The following is a 23,801-nucleotide window of genomic DNA, read 5'->3' on the forward strand; positions in this document are numbered from 1 at the left end:
ACCGGGCGGTTGCGAGTGGGCCACTCGGTCTCGAGTGGGCCTAGTGAGCCGAAACCGGTTGGGCCGAAACCCCCAAGCCCAACTCGTGACCCCTTGTATAAATCCCACCCTTTTTCCCCACTTGCTTCATTTTACACACCAACACTTCTTCTAATCTCTCTCACTAGAAACCCTCTACAAACACCACTTTCCTTCTCCTTGATCTCGGTTCAAGCAAGGATATCGGACAAGGACTCGGTCAAGACTATCACTCGTATACTCCATCTTCTCGGTTCCCTTCTCTTTGTTTTCGGCCCTCCTTTCATAACCGGTTAGTGTTATCTCCTTGGTGTATAAGATTTGTGAAATATTATGAACTAGAAATGCCTTGTATTCTTGCTTGAATGATATGTATATGAACTAGAAAAATGCTTGGTTAGTAGTATTTTACATGATTTTTAGGAGGATTTGTGAAGATTGGTCATATGTGAAAACCCTCATATAACATGTTTAAAGATGGCTAAAGTATAGTGATTTAGGAATGATTATGCCAACCAAAACTATGTTCAAGATTATAAAGTGTATGTTTTACTTGTTCTTGCATGATAATCTTGCTAGAAATATGTGATTTTTGGTTCATAAATGTATGATTTTGTTAAGGAGAAAACCCTAGAAAACTATGAACATTTGATGAACTAGTTGAAGATGGTTTGAAGATTTAAAATGGCAAAGTTTGATCTATATGGTTTAATGGTCAAATGAGGAAAAGTGTTTGTAGAAACCTTATTGGTAGTTTCCGGATATGGGTCTGATTTCATATGTACAATTTGGACTGTCTTTTCTGCATCATCACGTGTATATGAAAGTGACAGATTACGACTCGCAACGACAGCATTCCGACTCGCAACGACGGCATTACGACTCGAAACCACACGGTTGCGACTCGCAACCAAAGCATGACAAGTCGAAACTACGAGATTTCGACTCGAGACTACGACGGTTGCGACTCGCAACCAACACGTGACAACTCGAGACCACGGTTGCGACTCGCAACCACCGCGTGACAAGCCGAGACCACCTGGTTGCGACTCGAGACAAGCTGGTTGCGAGTGGGCTGTTCATTTTAGTTATTGGGCCATTCTGTGTTGGACTATCTGTTAAATGGACTTTGTGATGCTGTGTTCTGTTTACCTGTATGTATGTTACGTGCCAGTATGTGTTTTACGTGAATGTTTGTACACCGAACCTGACCTATACCGGTAACCATGTTAGGACGTGGTGACCAGCGTGATTGACAAGTAACCTAAACCTACCGAGCAACCCAAGGTGAGTTCACCACTTAAAAGCATGCGTCCCGGTGGTTTGGGACACGAGACTAAAACAATCCTATCCCCTGGTAAAAGGGGATACCATTTACATACCTTCCCTAGTAATTGGGAACAAAACTTACTTTTCCTTCCCGGGTATTGGGAAACCTTTTGGTTAATTACTGTTTATACGGATTGCAACTAACGGCACTAAACGAAACTCTATCACTCAAGTCCCTACTACAAATACCGATTAGTCGCCGGGTTAGGCGAGCGGGTTATTAGTTGATAGCGCTATTTAGGTGTTTACCAGCCTCACACCGTGCCCTGGTTTGGGACGGTCGTGAACTAATGTACTCAGAAATCCGTCAATGATGATAGAACATTGACATCGGGGCATCCTGCGGATACGCAACGGTTACCTAGTGTTCGGTATTGGAAAAACAGTTTAGTAGCTAACTTTTGGGGTAGCTCCCCAGGGCATGTATAAACGGATAAATTAACCGGCGAAACAAAGTTTTTGGTAATTAAAACTGGACAACTAGTGGACTCACTCAGCATTATTGTTGACCCCTTACTGCATGCTTTGCAGGTAACCAGTGACGATGGAGCTTGCAGCTTGGGAACGTGTAGTGTCTATTCACCCTTGTGTTGGGTGTTACCTTATTTTGAAACATGAACTTTGTTCTAAACTACCTTACTTATGCTTCCGCTACTTATTACTGTTTTGAACTTAAAACTTTAAACTCTGAACTTAATATTTGCTAAGCTTATGAATAGTAAGTATTACTTTTGTTAACAACTTAAGTATTCGGTATAATTGGTGGCTGGATCCTGGTCAGTCACGCCCCCGAAGCGGGTGTTATCCGCAGGTGGATTTTGGGGGTGTGACAGTATGGATATCCTGATTTTTTCATAACAATCACATGTAACCCAAAATGTCCTGAAGTGAAGAGGTTTCATAAGGACACGACTCTTAACCCGGAAGATAGGCCTGATATTTTATGTAGGTTATTTAAAATCAAGTTGGATTCCATCATTAAAGACTTAAGGGATAATGCAATTCTGGGAAAGGTTCAAGCTGGTATTTTAATTTTTTTTTGTTTTTGTCTTCAAACGTTTCTATATTTTTTCGACATTTATAATAAATAAACTATAAACTATGTTATATATGCCTATTTAGTTAGTAAACGGTAGGAAACATTAAAAAGTAAATATATTACACAATTTAAAATTTGTTTTTTTTGCTTTATTTAGTTGTATATACGGTGGAGTTTCAAAAGCGCGGCTTGCCTCATGCTCATTTGTGCTTATTTATGCATGCCGACCACAAACTTCCAACCGTTGATTATATCGATCCATTCATTTCTGCCGAAATACCTGACAAAGACAAAGAACCAGAGTTATATTTTCTTGTAAGTGAGTTCATGATTCATGGTCCTTGTGTTGTTGAAAATATGAATTGTCCCTGCATGATTGACAGAAAGTGTTCAAAAAAATTTCCCAAAAAATTCCGTGAATCTATATGCATAGATGGTGATGGTTTTCCCGTTTATAGAAGACGTAACAATGGTGTTTTTATTGAGAAGTCAGATGTCAAGTTAGATAACCGCAGTGTTGTGCCATACAACAAAATTCTGTTACAAAGATATCAAGCACACATCAATGTTGAGTGGTGCAATCAGGCCAGATCAATAAAATATTTGTTTAAATATATAAACAAAGGTCATGATAGGGCATCAATTTGTTTTGTACCAAGTAAAGAAGCAAATGATCAAGAAAAGACGGTTGATGAAATCAAAGACTACTATAGTTGTAGATACATATCTGCTTGTGAAGTGTCTTGGCGGATTTTTTCTTATGATATACATTATAGGAATCCTTCTGTCATTAGGCTTCCTTTTCATCTTCCAGGACAACAACATGTTATCTATGAAGAATTTGAAGAAATATAAGATGTGTTAGATAAACCGTCAGTGAATGCTTCAATGTTTTTACAGTGGTTTCTTTGTAATAAAAAATACCCAGCCGCACGTCAACTTACTTATGTTGAATTCCCAACACAATTTGTCTGGAAGAGCAACAAACATAAGTGAAAACCAAGGAAAAGAGGGTTTTCAATTGGCAGAATTCATTCGGTTTCTCCTTCAGTCGGTGAAGCTTATTATTTGAGGATTTTGTTGAACAAGGTGAAAGGTCCAAGAAATTTTGAGGATATTAGAACCGTAAATGATGTTGAGTATCCTACTTTTAGAGATGCATATTATGCGTATGGCCTTTTGGATGATGACAATGAATATGTTAAAGCAATTGTAGAAGCAAGTTTCACCGGATCGGGTTATTATTTAAGAAGTTTGTTTTGTACATTGTTAATGTCCGAGAGTATGTCTAGACCTGAATTTGTGTGGGAAAAAACTTTCACTTACTTGTCAGATGACATTCTCTACAAACAACGTCGTATTTTAAAACATCCAGGTATTTTCCATTATAATAAATTTTATATAAATGTTTAAGTTAATGTAATATATAATTTAGATGTTAATTTAATTATTTGACAGGTTTAGTACTTAACAAAGATCAAATTAAGAACCTAACATTGTTTGAGATCCAAACGTTTTTACTTCGAAATAATTCGACTCTTAAAAGGTATTCCAGTATGCCTTTTCCTAATCATGATTGTATATCGTCCGCAAACAATCTTTTACTTAGTGAAGAGTTGGCTTACGACAAGGAGATATTAGCTGAAGAGTTTCGTAACCTTTTCTCTTCATTAACTCATGAACAACGGGTTATATATGAAGAAATCATCACAACGGTGGATAACAACAAAGGAGGGGTTGTTTTTGTTTATGGTTACGGTGGAACTGGAAAAACATATCTTTGGAAGACTTTATGTGCATCTATAAGATCTGAAGGGAAAATTGTTTTAAGTGTGGCTTCCAGTGGAATTGCATCTCTTTTGCTATCAGGAGGGAGGACTGCTCACTCCCGGTTCCACATTCCTATCAATTTAGATGAGGATTCTTTTTGCTTCATTAAGCCAGACAGCGATCTTGCACGTTTATTACAAGAAACATCACTTATTATTTGGGATGAAGCACCAATGGTACATAAACATGGATTTGAAGCTTTGGACAGATCGTTAAAAGACCTTTTTAGATCTGTATCTGGAGCATCATCAGAATTACCATTTGGTGGGAAAGTTATAGTTTTTGGAGAAGACTTCCGACAAATACTACCTGTGGTGCCAGGAGGAAGCAGACAACAAATTGTAAATGCTTCTTTAAGTTCTTCTTATCTTTGGAGAACTTGCAAGGTCCTAAAATTGACAAAAAATTTGCGGTTGAGTACCTCAAATGATCCATCTGAAATACAGAAAACTACCATTTTTGCAAACTGGCTTTTGGATATAGGGGAAGGTAATGTTGGTGGTATGAATAACGGCGATGCAAATTTACAAATACCCGAAGATCTTCTCATCAAACATTCGTCAGATCCCATTTCTGAGTTAATCGAGTTTGTATATCCTTCTCTTATATATCATTTCAATGAACAAAATTACTTCCATCAAAGAGCAATTCTTGCTCCAACAAATGATGTGGTTCAAGAAATTAACGACCGGTTGTTGTCAGTTTTTCCGGGAGTTGAGAAGGAATATCTAAGTTCAGATAGTATATGTCCAACAGAAATGGTTAATGAGAATTTAGATGATAGATTATGCTCCCCGGATATTCTTAATGGAATTAAAGCTTCTGGTTTGCCCAATCATAGGTTAGTGTTGAAGGTAGGTGTTCCGGTCATGCTTCTTAGAAATATTGATCAAAAAAGTGGTTTGTGTAACGGAACACGATTAAAGGTGGTCTCTTTGAGTAAGCGTGTTATACAGGTAGAGATTATCTCCGGAAGTCACATTGGAGATCGTCATTACATTCCTAGAGTTACGTTGATACCTACAGACAAAAAACTTCACATTAAGTTACAAAGAAGACAATTTCTACTCGCCGTATCTTTTGCAATGACCATAAACAAAAGTCAAGGACAATCACTCTCTAGAGTTGGTTTGTTTTTGAAAAACCCAGTTTTTACACATGGTCAATTGTATGTTGCATTATCAAGAGTTACCCGACGAGATGGCCTTAAAATTGTTATTCTAGATAGTGATGGAAATCTTTCAGATACAACCTCAAATGTGGTATACAAAGAAGTTTTTAGAAATTTGTAATGTATATTTAAAGTATCATGTGTTCACTCACAGTGAAGTGTACGTCGCTTTATCTTGAGTTAAAGGCAGAGACGATAGTATATTGTATTAGTTATATTCTCCGTATTTTCATTTATTGCGATTGTTTCAAATTTAACTTGTCAAATGTGATTTAGTTTTATTTACTTGAATACGTGTGTATTTATTTAGATATGAATTCCTTTTGTACCATAACACCAATATTTACATAAACCATAGTCAACCAAAGAAAAGTTTTAAATATTACACAAACATTCCCATCAACCTTAACAAGCCATACCATATATGTTAAGTTCCAAAATAAAACCATTCATAATCATTAACTAAGACACCAATCTAAAGCTTCAAAATCCATATCCGAAACATCATAAGTACTAACTGACTTTCAAAAGACCGCATCAAATCAACTTCCAAACCTACTTACGCATTTCCTTCAACTGCATCCACTTTCGTTAAGATAATTTTCTTCAGCGAGGTTATAAAAGTAAAGTGAAGCATGTCACCATGTTTCAAACCATTAGCATTCATGAAACCTCCCCAATCTTCAATTGCGTACCGTAATGCTTTACCATTGCTTTCGGTTTTTGTTTTCTTCGTAACCACTTGACCTTGCATGTTTTCAATTGTCAGTGGATGGAGTTTGTTGGTCAGCCGTGCTCTTCTAGATACCTCTGCTGGTAGACGCTACAATTTTGTAAACAAAAAAACATTTAGTTGGCTTATCATAATAGTGGGCGATTGAATTGAAAGGTAGGATGCCCATAGGCCCACTGTCCAGCCTGCCCATTAACCAGACAGCCCATTACCGAAACTTCTTCAAGCCCATCCGTTAAATGACCACAAGTCAATTAATCACACTTGGAATTTAAAAATGTTAAACTTAGACCCATCATTTATTAACTGAATGTTGAAGTAATTTTATCGCTTTTCTTTCACCCATTATAACCTAGGGGAGTGTGAAGATATTGTGTACAGAAAGTAATTTTTTGTATTATGTGCATAAAGTGAATTTTTATAAATCATGAAAATAGATAGGTTATATAAATATATTAAAATGTAATATAATGATAACTTTAGTATTTTATATAAATATTCAGATGTAATTTCATTTTAAAGTAACAGTCTATTTATATGATATGTATTAACATTGTATAAGTTATGTATTTTTATATATATAACTTAATTTACTCATATATACATATTTATTTATTTATTTATAATTGTGGTATATCAAAATAATTACTTTCCATCAATTTAAGTTTAAAGACCTCTTATACATTTCAATTTTTAATTTGTTAAATATGCTAATAATAATTTAGATAATCAAAGTATAGAAGGATTCAAACGATAATTAATCATAGGTAACATTTGTGAACTCGAACTTATATTTGATTTAATGTCATTTTTTTACCTCTTTAGTTATGAAAGGTTATTATAATTTATTCATAATGTATAAGGTCGGAAATTATATGTAAACAAAAAGTTCTACTTATGTGGGAAGTTTTAAATTAACTATATCATAATCAACAACTTTTTTTTCGTATATTGTTGATGTTCATTTTATAATATTATATGCTTTATTAATATATTTATCTAACCTGTGTACGAAAGAGGGAAATTATATTGAATTAAAATGTGTCAAAACATTATTTTTTTAAATTACTTGGTTAGAGCATTCACATTGAAGCCTCTTTATTAATAAATTCTATATAATGTAGAGGAAGAAATACAGAAAACAACAAAAAAACCACTACATTGATATCTCTATAATAGAGAATTTTTTATAGATGTTAAAGTAAACCTGTATATTTAGAGGCTCATCCATCCACTATATTTTTGTTGTGAGTGTGTATGAAAGATAAATAAATAATAAAATTAGTGTTTGTGAGTAGGATAAAGATATAGATAGAGAGATGGATGTGAGAGGTTTTAGAAAACTAAACATAATTTAGAGAAAAATGAGTATTTTTATTCAATTATATAGATGAAGATGAAGGCATCAATGTGAATGCTCTTAGATGTTACTTTGATTGTTAAAATATAAAACATCATATTAAATAATAGGTTATTAATTATATTTTTTTAACCCGTGTGTCACACGGGATATAGGCTAGTATATATATATATATATATAGAGAGAGAGAGAGAGAGAGAGGGAGAGAGAGAGAGAGAGCAGAGTTCATTTAAGAACAACTCTTATTGCGAGAACCAATGTGAATACAACAAAATAAACTCACCCCAACACCACCAAAAACCTAAACACCCACCCCCACCCAAAAAAGATAGGTGTTCTCATTTAAACCCTCTTATATATATATATATATATATATATATATATATATATATTTATATAGGGGAGAGTTTAAATGAGAACACCGAATAGTGACAACAAATCTTAGTCAATCAATTTTGTTCTTGATGTTTTAATTAAAAGGTTAAATTGGTAATTTAACAATTTATTATTTTCTCTCCCGTTTCCAGTTTCTACTATTACCCACTATCTTCATCACGTATAGTAGATTTAGTCAATCATTCATATGCATGCCATCTCTCGTACCATTCTTCAATAATTATTGTTTAATTGATTTTAGATTCACACACTGAAGGGGTATGGTCTCAAAAAGCCGTGCAGACCATCCAGGTCGCGCGCTGGACCATACTCCTTACTCAATAAGCTGAATAATCTACAGCCCCGCACGGGTTAAATAGGTAAAACCCGACCTTCGTGCGAGGCCAAAACAAGAGATAATATCAGTTTTACACTTACTATCTTGAATAAGAGCCCTCAACTCCTACAACCTCGCGCCGGTTATTTGTGCACACAACAAGGGTCGCGCGAGAGTTACGGCGCAGGGCCACTTCAGGAAGTACCGAAGGTACGAGTGGCAGAAGAGCGAGCCAACAGCGTCCAACAGGCTGTACTATATCGTGCTCCACGATTAACAATCGTGCAGGAGACCAAAGGTACACAAGGAGCCCACGTGGCACCAATCAAGAGGCGGTGACAACTACCCCATGATCTCCACTCAACTGCTGATGTCAGAAGGGCGACAGGGACGACAACCTAGACACGTGGCTCCAATCAAGGCGCGCCAGCACCGAAGATCTTCTAGAAGCCACTAACGGTCGATACCAGTGAGACAAAGAGGATATTCCTTGTTGTCGCCTCCCGGCCCAAGGCCCATCAGCCCATCTCCTCCTACACCACTCCGGCTATAAATAGGGACCTCCATACTCAGGTTAAACATTCTGCTCTCTCTAATCTCACTCTTAACACAAACTTATTTTCCTCAAAACAGTTAGTTATTCTCACGCCGGAGTCTGGTTAAGAGGGATACCCCCATATTCCCCTATTAACGAGCTAACGGCGTTGCTGTTTTGCAGGAAGGATCATCACACACAAGCTCAGGAAGAATCAAGAAGATTAACCCTCATGTTTGAAACATAAACCCAACTAATAAAGCCTAACATTAGTTCCGTGTTTCTTCAAACACTTATCTTCATCGATTTCCTTCTTAAATCTGCAAGTATTGTTCTTCAGTTTTCAATTTTTGTTCAATTTTTGAGATGTAATTTTCTTTATAATCTACAGGTTTCAATTTTTGTTCTCTTTCATCTTTTCCATGCAATGTCCTTGATTTTGTGGAATTTAGGGATAAAATATGGGCATGGAAATGAATTGTTGTATTATTTCTCGATGGACATAACCTAGTTATTAATATGCCAAAGTGAGTGTTGTTCTTTGCTTCAAATATATGAAATCTGTTGAGCTCATGCAATAGTTATCTAATATCAAAAGCAATATGTTATATTTAAAAAACTCGTATACACACAGGCCAGCTATAAGAGGTCGGCTTTGTGTACCAAAAATGGATTTTTTGTTTCTAATCACCGACCAGACACTAAATTACTTTTTAAAAATATTGTATTGTATTAACATGTATTGTTCGGTTTCTTACTATGATTCGTTCTCTACTTGTGGACTCGATGTGGAATCAAATATAGGGTAAGTATAATTTTATTTATACATTTTTATGTTTATGATAATTTTATCATTTATTATGTGTATTTTTATGGTTACATACATGTTAAGAAGAACTTTATCATTTTTTATATGTTGTTTTATATTTACACATATGTAAACTAGTTTTTTTACATATATGTAATTAGTTATGACACACACACACACACACACACACACACACATATATATATATATATATATATATATATATATATATATATAATTTGGCTATTACACACATGTAAACTACTTTTAACACGTATGTAATCAAAGAAATACATATAATAGATGATAAAAAGATCCTAAATACAAAAATCTATATATAAAATGATTGTTTATCAGGAGTTCTAAAAGTTCTGTAGTTATTTAGAGTTCTGAAATGAACCCAACCCTATATATATATATATATATATATATATATATATATATATATATATATATATATATATATGGTAAGGTACATTGGGGACACTAAAAAAGTGGGGAACAGCGGGGAACCGACTCAAACGAACTCCGATTGGACTCATTCCAGCGGCGTTGAAACCGGCTCGTCGAACCCTAACTAAGATCTCTTAACCCTAAACCCTAAATCCTAACTCCTAAACTCTAAACCCTAAAGCTAAAAAAATGCTAAAATATAAGCTAAACCGTAAAATCTAAACTATAAACCCTAAAAGCTAAACCCTAAAGACTAAACCTAAAGCTAAACCCTAAAGCTAAACCCTAAAGCTAAACCCTAAAGCTAAACCCTAAAACTAAACCCAAAAGCTAAACCCTAAAAGCCAAACCCTAATATATTTAGGGTTTAGGGGTTATGATTTAGGGTTTAGGGTTAAAAGATCCTAGTTAGGGTTCGACGAGCCGGTTCCAACGCCGCTGGAATGAGTCCAATCGGAGCTCGTTTGAGTCGGTTCCCCGCTGTTCCCCACTTTTTTAGTGTTCCCCAATGAACCTCACGCTATAATATATATATATATATATACATATATATATATAATGTAAGTATCTATAGAAAACCCACTTTAATTTAGAAAACCCGGGAAACTCAAAGCTCCCGATGTTTTTTTTTTTGAAAAAATTTACACATGTTATATACATGTTTTTAAGGGTTTTGGGCAAAAAAAAATCAAAAAAGCGCTGAGTAGATATTTAAAAAAAAAATAAACAAGTTTTGGTGTAACACGTGTTACAAATATGTCAGATGAATGTAACATATGTTACACCAAACTTGTTTATTTTTTTTAAAAATATCTACTTGGCGCTTTTTTGATTTTTTTTGCCCAAAACCCTTAAAAACATGTATATAAAATGTGTAAATTTTTTCAAAAAAAAAAAAAACATCGGGAGCTTTGAGTTTCCCGGGTTTTCTAAATTAAAGTGGGTTTTCTATACATCCTTCCCCTATATATATATATATATATATATATATATATATATATATATATATATATATATATATATATATATATATATATATATATATATATATATATATATATTTAGGGTAAGGTTATTGTAAAAAACGGTTAAAAGTGTGAGAAGTGTGAGAAATATTATGGAGATGACATGTGTCCTCAATCTAAATTAATTCAAAAGTGTAAATAAGTAATTTTATCATTGATTCAATTAATTCAAAACCTACCATAACCGCCACCTTATTTATAGGAACATGATTTTTTTTAAAAGATCTCTACAAAAACACTACGAATAACACTTCAACCACCATTCAGCACGTATATAACACCATTCAATAATTATATAACACCATTCAATACGTATATAACACCATTAAATAAGTATATAACACCATTTTAAAGATCTATATAAAAACACTACGAATAACACTGCAACCACCATCAGCACGTATATAACACCATTCAATAATTATATAACACCATTCAATAATTATACAACACCATTCAGTAAGTATATAACACCATTTTAAAGATCTCTATAAAAACACTACGAATAACCTTGCAAAATCACCATTCAGCACATATGTGACACCCCAGGAAAACTAGGAAACCACGCAACTCAACTAGCCTCCTCAGTGACTAAGTGTTAAATTTCGGGACGAAATTTCTTTCAACTTGGGGATGATGTGACAACTCGTATTTCGGAACCTATCTTGGTGCTTGATGTAATTTGTATGAACATTATGTGACTAATTGATATGTTGATTTTAATGGAATGATTGTGAGTTGAATGTTACATGTTATGTGTGATTGTGTTATAAGTATGTGTATAATAAATCTCGATCGCACAACACTAGTCCAATCGCACAGGCCCTTTTGGGCACACCACTCTCGGCCCACTCTCCTTGAACTCGAAACCAAAGGCAGCCCAAGGAAGGGTTCGGCCCACTCCTTTTATACGGATACAAACACCCATGTGTGGGGTTTGTTTCTGATTATATGCAAACACTTAACACACACAAAACCCTAAAGCTCTTTCCCTCTCTTTGGAACCCGACGGCAGCCCCCCCTTCATCACCCGAAGCCCTTTTCGTTCCAAGTATTCAATTCGGTTAGTATTTTGGTTATTGCTTGATTGTATGCTAATTGATGTTGTGATAGTTTTGATCTCACATAATGACTTAAGGTTCCTGTTAATAGAATCGTTGATGATATGGGTTGGCAAGATTAAAATAGATGATCGATTATAATGTAAATTGATGGGATTTGGTGTTCATATAAATCGGCTCACATGTGTAGTATATAGGGATTGTTTATTGTAAGATGTTGATATTGATCAAGAATCGAATAGGTTGCATGTTAAAGCATGAACCCGTTAGTTGATGATCCGATTGAATGACGTTTGTTCATGATTTGGATGTATAAGGGTTCATGAAAATTAATTGGAAAATGCTTAACTAAATCAATTAAATGCATAGTAGGAAACTGTTTGAATGATTTGGAACTGATTACATGAATCAAGGAAATCATGTAACCTATCGCACAAGGCCAGTCACACAAGCTAGGATATTTTAGGGTACAACTGTTATAGCACACTGTACAACTCATTATTGCAGGATCGCACAACATGTTGTGAGTCGCACAAGGTTGTGCTGATCGCACAACATGTTGGGCCACACAAATATAAAACTGTTAATGTCTTTTGGGCCGCACAAGATGTTGGGTTGCACGTTAATGGACCGGGGCAAGTTTTGGATCGCACAACCTGTTGCGGATCGCACAAGTTTGTGCTGATCACACAACAGGTTGGGCCGGTTATTTATTGGGCTTTAATTACCAGATCGCACAAGATTATTGGTCTCGCACAAGCTCACCAGCCTAATCATCTGAATCGCACATGTTTGAGCCTTATGTGTACTTGACTGCTATTGTTAACGTGTTCTACGTGTATGCCATGATCGTTATGTGTTCGTAACTTGTTAGTTTATGTGTAAACTTACGTGCACTACTTGAACCTAGACCTGACTTGTATGGTAACCATGTTAGGACGTGGTTGACCACAAACAGCTCGATTGACCTTTTTGCCTATCTGCTGAGCTAACCTAAGGTGAGTTCACACTTTCTACAAGGCATGGGATTCCCGGTGGTTGGGAATGGGTAATTGATTGAAAGGAAACCTGCGTATTCTTATTGGGTAGAATACGTACCTCCACCCTCTTAATTAAAGGGTGACAACATTGGAACCTGCGTGATCTCCTTGTACGGGACACGTACCTCCACCATCTTAATTGAAGGGTGACAACATTGACACTTGACAAAAACTCTATCATTAAGTCCTTCATTTTTATATCGACTTAATCGCCGGGCCAATGGAGAACGGGTCATTAGTTAAATAGCGCTATTAGGTTTGACAAGCCTCACACCGTGCCGTAGAGGACAGGAGTGAACTAATGGATCTGGGCACGTCAATGATGATAGACATTGACTTAGGGCACCCAACTTACTTCAGTCAGTAGTCGATATGGTAACGGGTCTAGTGGGATATTCATGGGGTAGCCCCCACGGCTGGGAGCCAGAGAAAAAGGAAAGGAATGACTATGTTTTTAAACTATGGGGTAACCCCCATGGAAAGTTAGCCAGCTAAAAGAAACTTATGTTTTGAAACAACTTAAAACGAACACTCATCTGTGAACTCGCTCAACTTTGTTGTTGATTCGTTACTATATGCCTTGCAGGTCGCTAGGTGCTTAGATGGAGCTTGCATAGGAGGACGAGGTCGTTACGGGATATGGACTGTTGAGTTCCATGTTAAACTTATGGACTTTTAAACTTACGTTTTGGGTTTTGAAGTTTATGCTTTCGCTAATAACTTGAACTTGTTGAATTGTTTGACACCAACTATATTGTTTGGTTTGGACTTTTATTTACTTAATTATTTATAGTTCAATATGATTGGTGGCTGCATCCTGGTCAGTCATGCCTCCTGCGGTGATACTCCGCTTGTGGAATTTGGGGGTGTGACATATTGGTATCAGAGCCATTGGTTATAGTGAACTTGTTTTTTTTTTAAAAAAGGGAAAAGCTTTTTGAAAAAAAAAAACAGACTATAACCTGTTCAGTGCTCAATGATCCACAACGACACTTCGCTCCACATGCAAGACTCAACACTATAGGTAATATGGTTTGTGTTTGTAATGCCTGCCTGTTAGTTTAAACAGTGCATTGATCATGGTATGCTTTGTTAACGTAACAATTGTTGCTTGAAACCCTGTGTGCTTACTCTCTTCTGTCATCTCATATCTTCTACAGCTCTACATCGCCATTTTTACTTGAGTTTCTTTCGATGTGAAGATCAGGAGTGGACGCCTGAACTTAACTTAAGCACAGCTAACGGCTCTAATCAACGAACGAGTTGCTGAGCTCTCGCAGCAGCTCAAGCAGGAAGTATACCTTGCTATTTTGACTTATCCTAGGATGTTTAGATCCTACCCTCGTGAACCTACTCTCGTGCTTAACATTGTCCTTTATTTCTCGCGTGACAGGTCAGAATGCTCAGCCTCGAGTGTGTACGCTCAAGACCTTCATGGACTGTCGACCAAGTACCTTCGACGGCACAGAAGGAACCGTAGGTCTCCTCCACTGGTTCGAGAAGATCGAATCCGTTTTCGAAATGTGTGAATGCCTTGTTGCTAGTAGGGTGAAATTCGCTACTGGAACTCTTGAAGGTGGTGCGCTCACTTGGTGGAACGCACAGGTGCAAATGCTAGGGTTGGCAGCTGCTAATGCCACCCCATGGAATGACTTTAAGGATCTGATCAAAGAAGAGTATTGTCATCATGATGATATTCACAAGCTGGAAGTGGAGTTTTACAATCTGAAGATGACGGGATCTGAAATTGAAGCGTATACCAAGAGATCGAACGAATTAGCTGCTTTGTGTCCCACCATGGTAGATCCTCCCTTCAAGCGTATCGAGCTTTACATCAAAGGTTTGGTTCTAGAAATTCAGAGCATGGTGACTTCAGCTAACCTCCCTACAATTCAGCGGGTTATACGACTATCCCACCGCCTCACCGATTAGGCAGTCGAGCAGAACAGACTGCCAAAGCGTATTAGTGCTACCACCACTTCTGATGCTCCTAGCGACAACAAGCGCAAATGGGATGGTAATTCAAGCAAAGGTTCAAGTACTGTTCAGTCTCAGTCACAGCAGCGAAGGACTGACGACTACAAGAGCCCTAGTTAACAGTCTTTTGGTAATCATGGTCAGAGTGGGTACAAGGGAAACCACCCTAAGTGCAATCGATGTAACCTGCACCACAGCGGACCGTGTAGCAGGGACAACTGTTAGAGATGTAACAAACCAGGTCATGCAACCAAAGATTGTAGGAGTCCTTATCATGCGAATCAGAGGCGACAACAACAACAGCAGACTCCGCAGAACCAGCGCCGGCCGCAGCAGCAACATCAGGGTAACAACAAAGGATGTTTCCAGTGTGGTGCTGAGGGCCACTTTAAAAGAGACTGCCCCCAGCTTGTGACAACCGGTAATTTACGCTCTTAATTACATGATTAACAAGCGATTAATGCGACAATAAATAGTGTTTACAGCGTAAATTTACTTAAGTAGGCCCTTGGAGTGCCCAGGAACGTTCATTCGACTATACAGTGCGCGGACGGTGGTTTACAGAGAAACCTGCTGAGTACTACGCAACAACATGCTGATACCGAACAGAATACTGACAATGCCGACAAATATTAATTTTATTTCGATATATTCTAGCTTCATAATTAAATTTTTACATCCGTAGTCGAAATCGGATCGGAAAACGCATTAGAAACAACAACCGAAGCATTTTGCGCGATTTTAACGCAACTGACGAATATACGCGACTACTACCGAACACCGACGTTATTTTACATGCTTACGACCCTAATATTATATTCTACAACATTGTACGAAGTTCGGGTGAGAAAACGGGCATTAGAGACGTGATCGGGCCGCTTAAAAACACAAGAAACAGGTCTTGGGCCCAGTCCACATAAAAGTCCAAGCCCACAAAAATCCACATATATAAACCCAATTCTTTCATTTTTTTCTTCATAACTCACCCCCACACTCCCTCTGCTCCTCACAAATCCTCTCAACTCACTCTCTAGAAACAAGTCCGGCGAGAATTCCGGCCGACTTCCGGCGTAGTTCCGGCGACCGGCGACTTTTCCGGCGGCCGTTTTCCGGCCAAGAGTACTCATTTTCGACTATATTCAACGTTCCGGATCGCGTGGTGATGTTAGTTTTAGCTAATTCTTAGCAGTTTGAGCTTTATGGCAACTCCGGCGACATTCCGGTCAAATTCCGGCGAGTCCGTTTTGAACTTTTGGCTTTGCGGATTCTTAGATCGGTACTCTAGGAGCATTTCTGCACATTTTCAAGTCTTTTATTTTTCCGGTGACTTTCCGGTAAGTCGAATCCGACTTTGTTCCTACTTTTATCTTTTCTTCTCTCGGGTTCCGACTTATTTGGGTGTGAATAAGCAGAGTTACAAGGAAGAACGAGAGGCGGCGATGGAATACTTGCAGCGACAGTCGCCGTCGACGGCCTTGGACCGGTCGAACAGCGGCGGTGATGATGGTGGTGACTCGGGTTAGTAAAGTTCATGTTTTGGTTCAGGGTTTAGTTTTGGTTTGATTTTTTGGTTCGAATCTATTCAGGTCAGACTCGGTTGGGGAGCTCGAGTTCGGTTCGAGTCACACGGTTCGGTTAGGCAGCTCGGTTCGATTGACTCAGTCAGCGAGTCGACTCAGTCAAGACTCGCCTCTGGTCAACAAGTCCAACTCGGTTCGACTCGGTTCCATACGGCTCGACTCAGCCCAACTCGGCTCGACTCGGTTCCATACGGCTTAACTCGGTCCGAATCAGCTTGACTCGGTCCAACTCGGCTCGACTCGGTTCATCTCGCCACAACTCAGTCAACAAGAGCTGACTCGGTCAACTCAGTTGACCCGGTCAACTCAGTTAGGCGGTTCGACGACTCGACGCGAAAGACTCGGTAAAAGTTTAGAACGAATATTATTTACACTAATTTTAAGATTTTTATTAATGTCGTGAACGAGCTCGAACTGATTCGTATTGATTATGGTTTACATTTTATACATATGATGAAAATTAACATATTGATATTAATATTGAGTATATTGTTGATTGAATTTCGATAAAATAACGACGACTTGTGTCGTCAGGGGCGTCCAAAAACAGAGGAAACTCTGCCCGTTTTTTGAGAAAATCCATAAAATAAAACATTTTAAGCAAACGGATCAAGTAACTTTTATAACTACAAATGAGTATTTACGCCGACACTTTATAACTTACAAAAACGACGACGACGCATGTAACACCCCGTGTTTTCGAATGTCAAAGTCAAAGTCAAAGTCCAAGTCAACTTTGACTTTCTTTGACTATAATTAGTCTATTTTATGTTTTATTTGTATTATGTGGGGTAAGTGTTGTAATCAAGAAAGAATCAAAGTAATCGACGCAATCGAACCAACTTACGACTGTGAATAGTAGGAAGTAACAATGCGATAAAGTTAATCAATCAGTAATCAAGCTGATCAAATCATCAATCGAACTCGAGACTCGAACTATGTGAATTCGGTGTTATATTACTTGTGTTGTGTGTGCCCTATGTGTTGCCTGTGCATGCTTATTTTATGTTTGTGTGGTATTCAATCGAATCAATCGAAACTCTAATCGAAACTCGAATCTCAAATCGAATGCAATCGAATTATGACGAATGGTAACGAAAGGATAGGGCGAAATATAGATGATTGTATGTTAGATATAGTAGTTGGGACTGAAAGTAATTTGAATAGGGAACTCTATCATACTCGTATCGTTTTCAATCGAAATCGAAATATCGAAAATCGTCGTGCCGAACACTCGAACCAGGCTGTTGATCGATCAGGCTGCCAGCCGATCGAGCAGGCTGTCCGATCGGGATGCCTGGTCGATCGGCCAGCCCTTTCCTCTTTTGGAGCCTATAAATAGGGCTGTCATTGTCATTCTTTCCACTTTTGGAAACTCTCTGACCAACCAGCTCGTGCTCCTCACCTTTTCTCAGATTTCTTCTGATTCCGGTAAGTTTTCATCCTAAATCTTGTACTTTCTTGATCAAAACATGCTCCTACACCTTTCTATCTTTCAATTTTTCATTTCTAACTGTGAAATCACCAAGATCTAGGCATTCTTGGGTGATGTCATCATGGTGTTCTTCAAGAACACCATGTTTTGACTTCAATTCACCATGAATAGCTCGGATCTAACCAATTTCCACATAAACAAGCTAAGATCTATCAAAGATCTAAACATTTACATGATGTGAAGGATTGGAAGAAGGAATTCCGACTTTCCTTCAACTCTTTAACACTCAAGGCCTTCAAACAGGTAGAAACGGAGCCTGAACCAACTCACTAATCATTCCAATGGTTGAGTGGTTCAAGATTCGGATTCTATCCACAAGGTTCACCGACTTCGGGTTAAACGCTAAACCGCCGTTCCGAACCGTTCACTGGCCGGATTTGGGTGATTCCTGTCCGAGCCGGAGAAACAAGTAAGAACGAAGGTCCCATGTCTTAGCTCGTTGTCAAGCTACCTCAACATAACGTCAAATAATCAGAACAGCCAAGTGCTAGACGAACAGGCCGACCAGGTCAGGATGCTGGCTGAACGGTTAGGCTGTTCGAACGAACAGCCCAACCGATCGGACATGCCAACCGATCAACCAGGCCAGCCGATCGGCTAGAATGTGGCCCCACACTTTGACAACTTCATAAAGTATAGTATTGAACGAGATGATGTTCGATCGAACAGTCGTTTGTCAACATTACTCCTCGGATCATGAGATACTATGCTTCAACACTTAGTCGATTTTCAATTCGTTGGACGTATAGGAATGCCACCCGATCGAGCATGCTGTTCGATCGAGTATGCTGTTCGATTGAGTGACATCCTGCTGAGGACTACTACTGAAGTTCCTAACCGATCGGTTAAGCCGGCCGATCGAACAGACCGTTCGATCGATCGACCTGAAAGGTAAGAATACTTCAGTGTTCTCAAATACTACAACGAAAACTTCAAAAGTTCAAATCCTCACACACAAACACATCTCACTCAAAGGAAGAAACAATCCACTCGAACAGTCCAGCCGATCGAGCCTACCGGCCGATCGAACGGACTGTCTGAACGGATTGTCTAGCCGAGCGAACAACCCGTTCAATCGAACCAACTGTTCGACCGACCAGGCTGTTCGAACCACTTCCACTCATTTCCATTCTACGTGTTATTCATCGTTATGCTATCGAACTGTTCAGGCTAACCCTATTCTCAAGCGCTCCCTTCAATCCATCAATCAACCGCTGTGAGTATACTCAATTCCTTTTTGCTTTTAGCACTTTTGGGTGTTACATACGTTACTTATCAAAATCACTATCGAACACACTACTCAATTATTTGAACGCTAACCAATATGCATGTATTACGTGACTAAATGAATGCTTGTTGATTATGTTTACACGTGGAATGCTGTCTACCTGCCTTAACGACGTAGTACTATAGTCTGGACTCAGCACCCGTTCACACGGGGGTTGTTATGGACAATTACTTGCATGGATTACGGTGGTAATCATGTATTGCGAACCGTCTCGGACGGTCAACCCGCAGTCATTGGTATCGATAGGTCCATGTCGACAATTAACATGCTTCGTTTTCCTTTGTGTACGTGCTGGTTATGCGTAAACTATTCGAACTCTATATGCTATTATCAAACTTGTATGCTCACCTTTACATTATATGTATTGACTTTATTTTAACGTATGTGACAGGTGTTTAAGATGTTTGCTTGCTAGGAAAGCGAGGCTAGAATAAAGCTCTAGAGGCCCCCAACAAATAGTTGTCTGTCAGGAAAAAAGCAACTAGAGCATAGTTGTCTGTAGATCTTGTCAGGCTGGGTCTTTAGGAGCATTCGAACAATATTTATTTGTCTTATTTAAATCTGAGTTGTCAGAACAGAATACTTGACTGGTTGTTATCTGTAATAATTTGTTTGTTATTTGGGACACGGTATGGGACGTGTTATTAAAACTGAATAGTGATGATAATTGTTATGGACACTCCTGGACAATCTGTTTCGCTCAGTGCCATACCCCGATGATTCCGCTATCGGTTGGGGTGTGACAGATTGGTATCAGAGCCATAACTATAGGGAATTAGGCTAGACACGACCTAGTCCGGGTCGCTGTCTTAGAGACCTAGACTATAGTCAGGAACCAACAGACCAAGCTTATATGCCTCATTATTTTTGCTTTGCACTACACTGCTATCGCCTAATCATCTGACACCGAACAAGTAATTTGGTCGAGATTAGGTGTGAAAGCCTCAAACTCTCGACTAAATTATTTGTTCAGTCTGCAATTTGTTCACAAGTGGGAGGAGATTATTCATCGAGAATAGGTGTGAAAACCGCAAACTCTCGACAGAATTATCTGCTCAATCTCCTCAAACTTTACTAAAACAAGGAAGAAATTGCTAAGTCAGGGGTGAAACCCGAACCTTGGCAACTTATTCCAACTTTTACCCATCTCACCAAAGCCTCGACGGACTCCAACGACCTGAACTCACGAGTATGACCTAGGGAATACGTGTTGAATGCCCAAGAATCGAGGCAGAAACGCGACCCCGAAGGTCGAAAGGTGACGACAAGTCTATTGTGAATAGTCGAATCGCTTTGGGTAGTCAATGTCTAGTAGCCGTAGATAGTCCATTTCCCCGATTTTATGTGTTTCGATTCTGAGCCCGCAACTGCCGACTCTGATAATTCGTCGATTTTTATGTGTTTTATGTGTATTTACCTGTTTATGTGTTTAATTTTGATGTTCGCCCGATTTTTGCTATTACTTCGATCAACACACACGACTCGTATTGCTATCCTATCTCAAAACGCTAACAAGTCGTTGAAATTCTAGACAATACTATGATACGATATACGCTATACTGTACTCGACATGCTATACGATTATGCGATACTACTCGATATGCTATATACGAACGACGCGCGAGCTTTGAACAATAGGTTTCTGTATTCTGACTGCTTCTGTGTTTAAATGTGTGTGTGCTTCTATGCTTAGGTGTCTCTGTGCTCTACGTGCCTACGTGCTTATGTGCTTCTGTGATTATGTGAATCTGTGAATTTGTGTTTAAAAAATTACGTGATGCATGTTTCGATGTGTTTCTAAGCTTTAGTAAGTAGTAGACGTGTGAGGCGAGATTCGATTTGTTGTGTCTGAGACATACGACGATGTCTGTTGCAGACCATGTCGTCATCTGAACACCGAACCCCACTTACTCGCCAAGAGAAAAGAGACAGGCGTCTCGCTACTATCATTGCCAAGAGTGTGGCAAAAGCTGTGAGCGATGTCTTTGAAAACGCCAGCAAGTCATCTGAGGAGTCGCGAATCGATGCTCCTAAGGATGCCAACAAGACTGGTTTCAGCTTCAAACAGTTTAAAGCATGCGGACCCAAGGAATTCACCGGAGAAGATGGCCCTACCGCCATGTTTCAATGGTTCGATTCGGTTGAAGTCACTCTGCGCCAAAGCGGCTGTCTTGAAAATCTCCGCACCCTTAATGCTACAGGCGTCTTCCAGTCCCGAGCTCTAGACTGGTGGACGGCCGAACGAAACAAGCGCGGAAATGATGCAGCTTATGAGCTGACTTGGGAGGAGTTAAAGGCTATTATGATGGACGAATTTTGCCCTCCCCATGAACGCCAAAAGCTAGAGGACGAGTTTTGGAACATAAAGTAGAAGGATGGAGACAATGCTGCTTTAACTGCACGCTTTAAACAGCTCAGCATCATCTGTCCCGATCAGGTCAAGACGTCAGACATGGCCATCAAGAAGTACATTCGAGCTCTACCCGATTGTGTTGCCGATTTCGTTCATGCTGCCAAGCCATCATCGATTGAAGAAACCTACCTGCTTGCCGCTGAGATCAATGACAAGCGGGTAAAGTCTGGTTTTTGGGATAAGCACACCAAGTCTCTGCACCAAGCCACCGCCACATCAACCGTCGACACCACCATTGCTCAACCCTCCAAGTCATCGAGAAGAAAGAAGAAGCACAACAACAACAACAGCTCCAGCAACAAGAACTGTGCTGTGACAACGATTGCTGCTCCTCTGCAAGCCGTACCGGCTCAACAGCAGTCTCACCACCGACAAGCTCCAGTGATCAATGCGCCGCCAGCTAAACGCGCTTACACAGGTCCCCACCCGCTCTGCCCAACATGCTCATACCATCACCCGGTGGGAATCGCCTGTCGTTTCTGCGCCCACTGCAACCTCTACGGGCATTTCACTGCGAACTGTCGCTACAGACCCCGTCAAGCCCCAGTTCAAGCCGCCGCTCATCAAGCTCTACTTCCAGCCCCCCAAGGCCAACCTGCAGCTCAAGCACCCGCGGTCAATGCTTGAGTCTGCTTTGCATGTGGTGATCCTAACCACTTTGCAAACATGTGCCCGAACTGGGTTGTGAAACAAGAACCCCAGCAGCAGCAGCAACAGCAGCAGCCTCAGCAGCAACAGCAAGCAGCCCGTGCCAGAACCTTTAACATCAATGCCCGTCAAGCCCAGGCTGACAACAACGTGGTTAATGGTACATTCCTTGTGAATGGTATTTATGCATCATGTTTGTTTGATACTGGAGCCGATAACTGCTTTGTGTCATTCGAATTCGAGAAGCTCCTTAGTCGTAAGCGTTCTTATCTCCCCTCGTCCTTCGAAGTCGAAGTTGCTACTGGAAGAACCGTCGCTGTTAACTCTGTTCTTCGTGGTTGTACCCTCGAGCTCAACAATCACATCTTCCCAATCGACCTTATTCTGATGCAACTCAGAAGTTTTGACATCATAGTAGGCATGGACTTTCTTCGCGAAAACCATGCTGAAGTTGTGTGCTTCGAAAAGATGATTCGATTCTCGCTCGCGAATGGTGATCTATTATGTGTGTATGGTGAAACGGCTTCGAAAGGTCTCAAACTCATGTCGTGCGTCCAAGCTAGCAAGTATCTCCGCAAGGAATACAGCGCTTTCTTGGCCAACATTGTAGTAGCGGAGAATGAAAAGAAAAAGAAGGTTGAGGTTAAAGACGTCCCAGTGGTTCGTGAATTTCCTCAGGTGTTCCCTGATGATCTTCCCGGACTACCGCCAAGTCGTGATATCGACTTTCGTATTGACCTTATTCCTGGAGCAAACCCTGTTGCTAAAGCCCCTTATCGACTCGCGCCATCCGAAATGAGGGAACTCTCAAACCAACTCCAGGAGTTACTTGAAAAAGGCTTTATTCGCCCGAGCACCTCTCCTTGGGGCGCGCCAGTCCTTTTCGTCAAAAAGAAGGATGGGTCGTTCAGGATGTGCATCGACTATCGGGAATTGAATAAGCTGATCATCAAGAACCGTTACCCTTTGCCTCGAATAGATGACTTATTTGATCAGCTGCAAGGTGCCAAGTGTTTCTCGAAGATCGATCTACGTTCAGGATATCATCAGTTGCGCATACAAGAGGAAGATATACCCAAAACAGCCTTTCGCACTCGATACGACCACGATGAGTTCGTTGTTATTCCTTTTGGTCTAACCAACGAACCCGCGGTTTTTATGGATCTGATGAATCGCGTGTGTAAGCCTTATCTTGACCGTTTCGTCATCGTGTTCATCGACGATGTCTTGATTTATTCCAAATCGAAAGCCGAACACGCGCAACATCTACGTTTGGTTCTCGAGCT

General features: G+C 39.4%; 1 protein-coding gene across 1 annotated transcript; it reads left to right on the forward strand.

The window, feature by feature from the left end:
• Positions 1-2,194: 2,194 nt before the first annotated feature.
• LOC118481273 (ATP-dependent DNA helicase PIF1-like) lies at positions 2,195-5,571 on the forward strand. The gene is made up of 2 exons (XM_035976680.1): positions 2,195-3,761; positions 3,845-5,571. The coding sequence occupies exons 1-2, from the start codon at positions 3,659-3,661 to the stop codon at positions 5,506-5,508; spliced, it is 1,767 nt and encodes a 588-aa protein (XP_035832573.1). The 5' UTR covers positions 2,195-3,658; the 3' UTR covers positions 5,509-5,571.
• Positions 5,572-23,801: the final 18,230 nt, after the last annotated feature.

This window comes from Helianthus annuus, chromosome 8, assembly GCF_002127325.2.
Source record: "Helianthus annuus cultivar XRQ/B chromosome 8, HanXRQr2.0-SUNRISE, whole genome shotgun sequence".
NCBI lineage: Eukaryota > Viridiplantae > Streptophyta > Magnoliopsida > Asterales > Asteraceae > Helianthus > Helianthus annuus.

Excerpts from the sequence above, each read along its gene's own strand:
- LOC118481273 (XM_035976680.1), top strand. The coding sequence starts at position 3,659 with ATGTCCGAGAGTATGTCTAGACCTGAATTTGTGTGGGAAAAAACTTTC. Across the intron at positions 3,762-3,844 it reads TCGTATTTTAAAACATCCAG|GTTTAGTACTTAACAAAGAT; the intron begins GTATTTTCCATT and ends ATTATTTGACAG.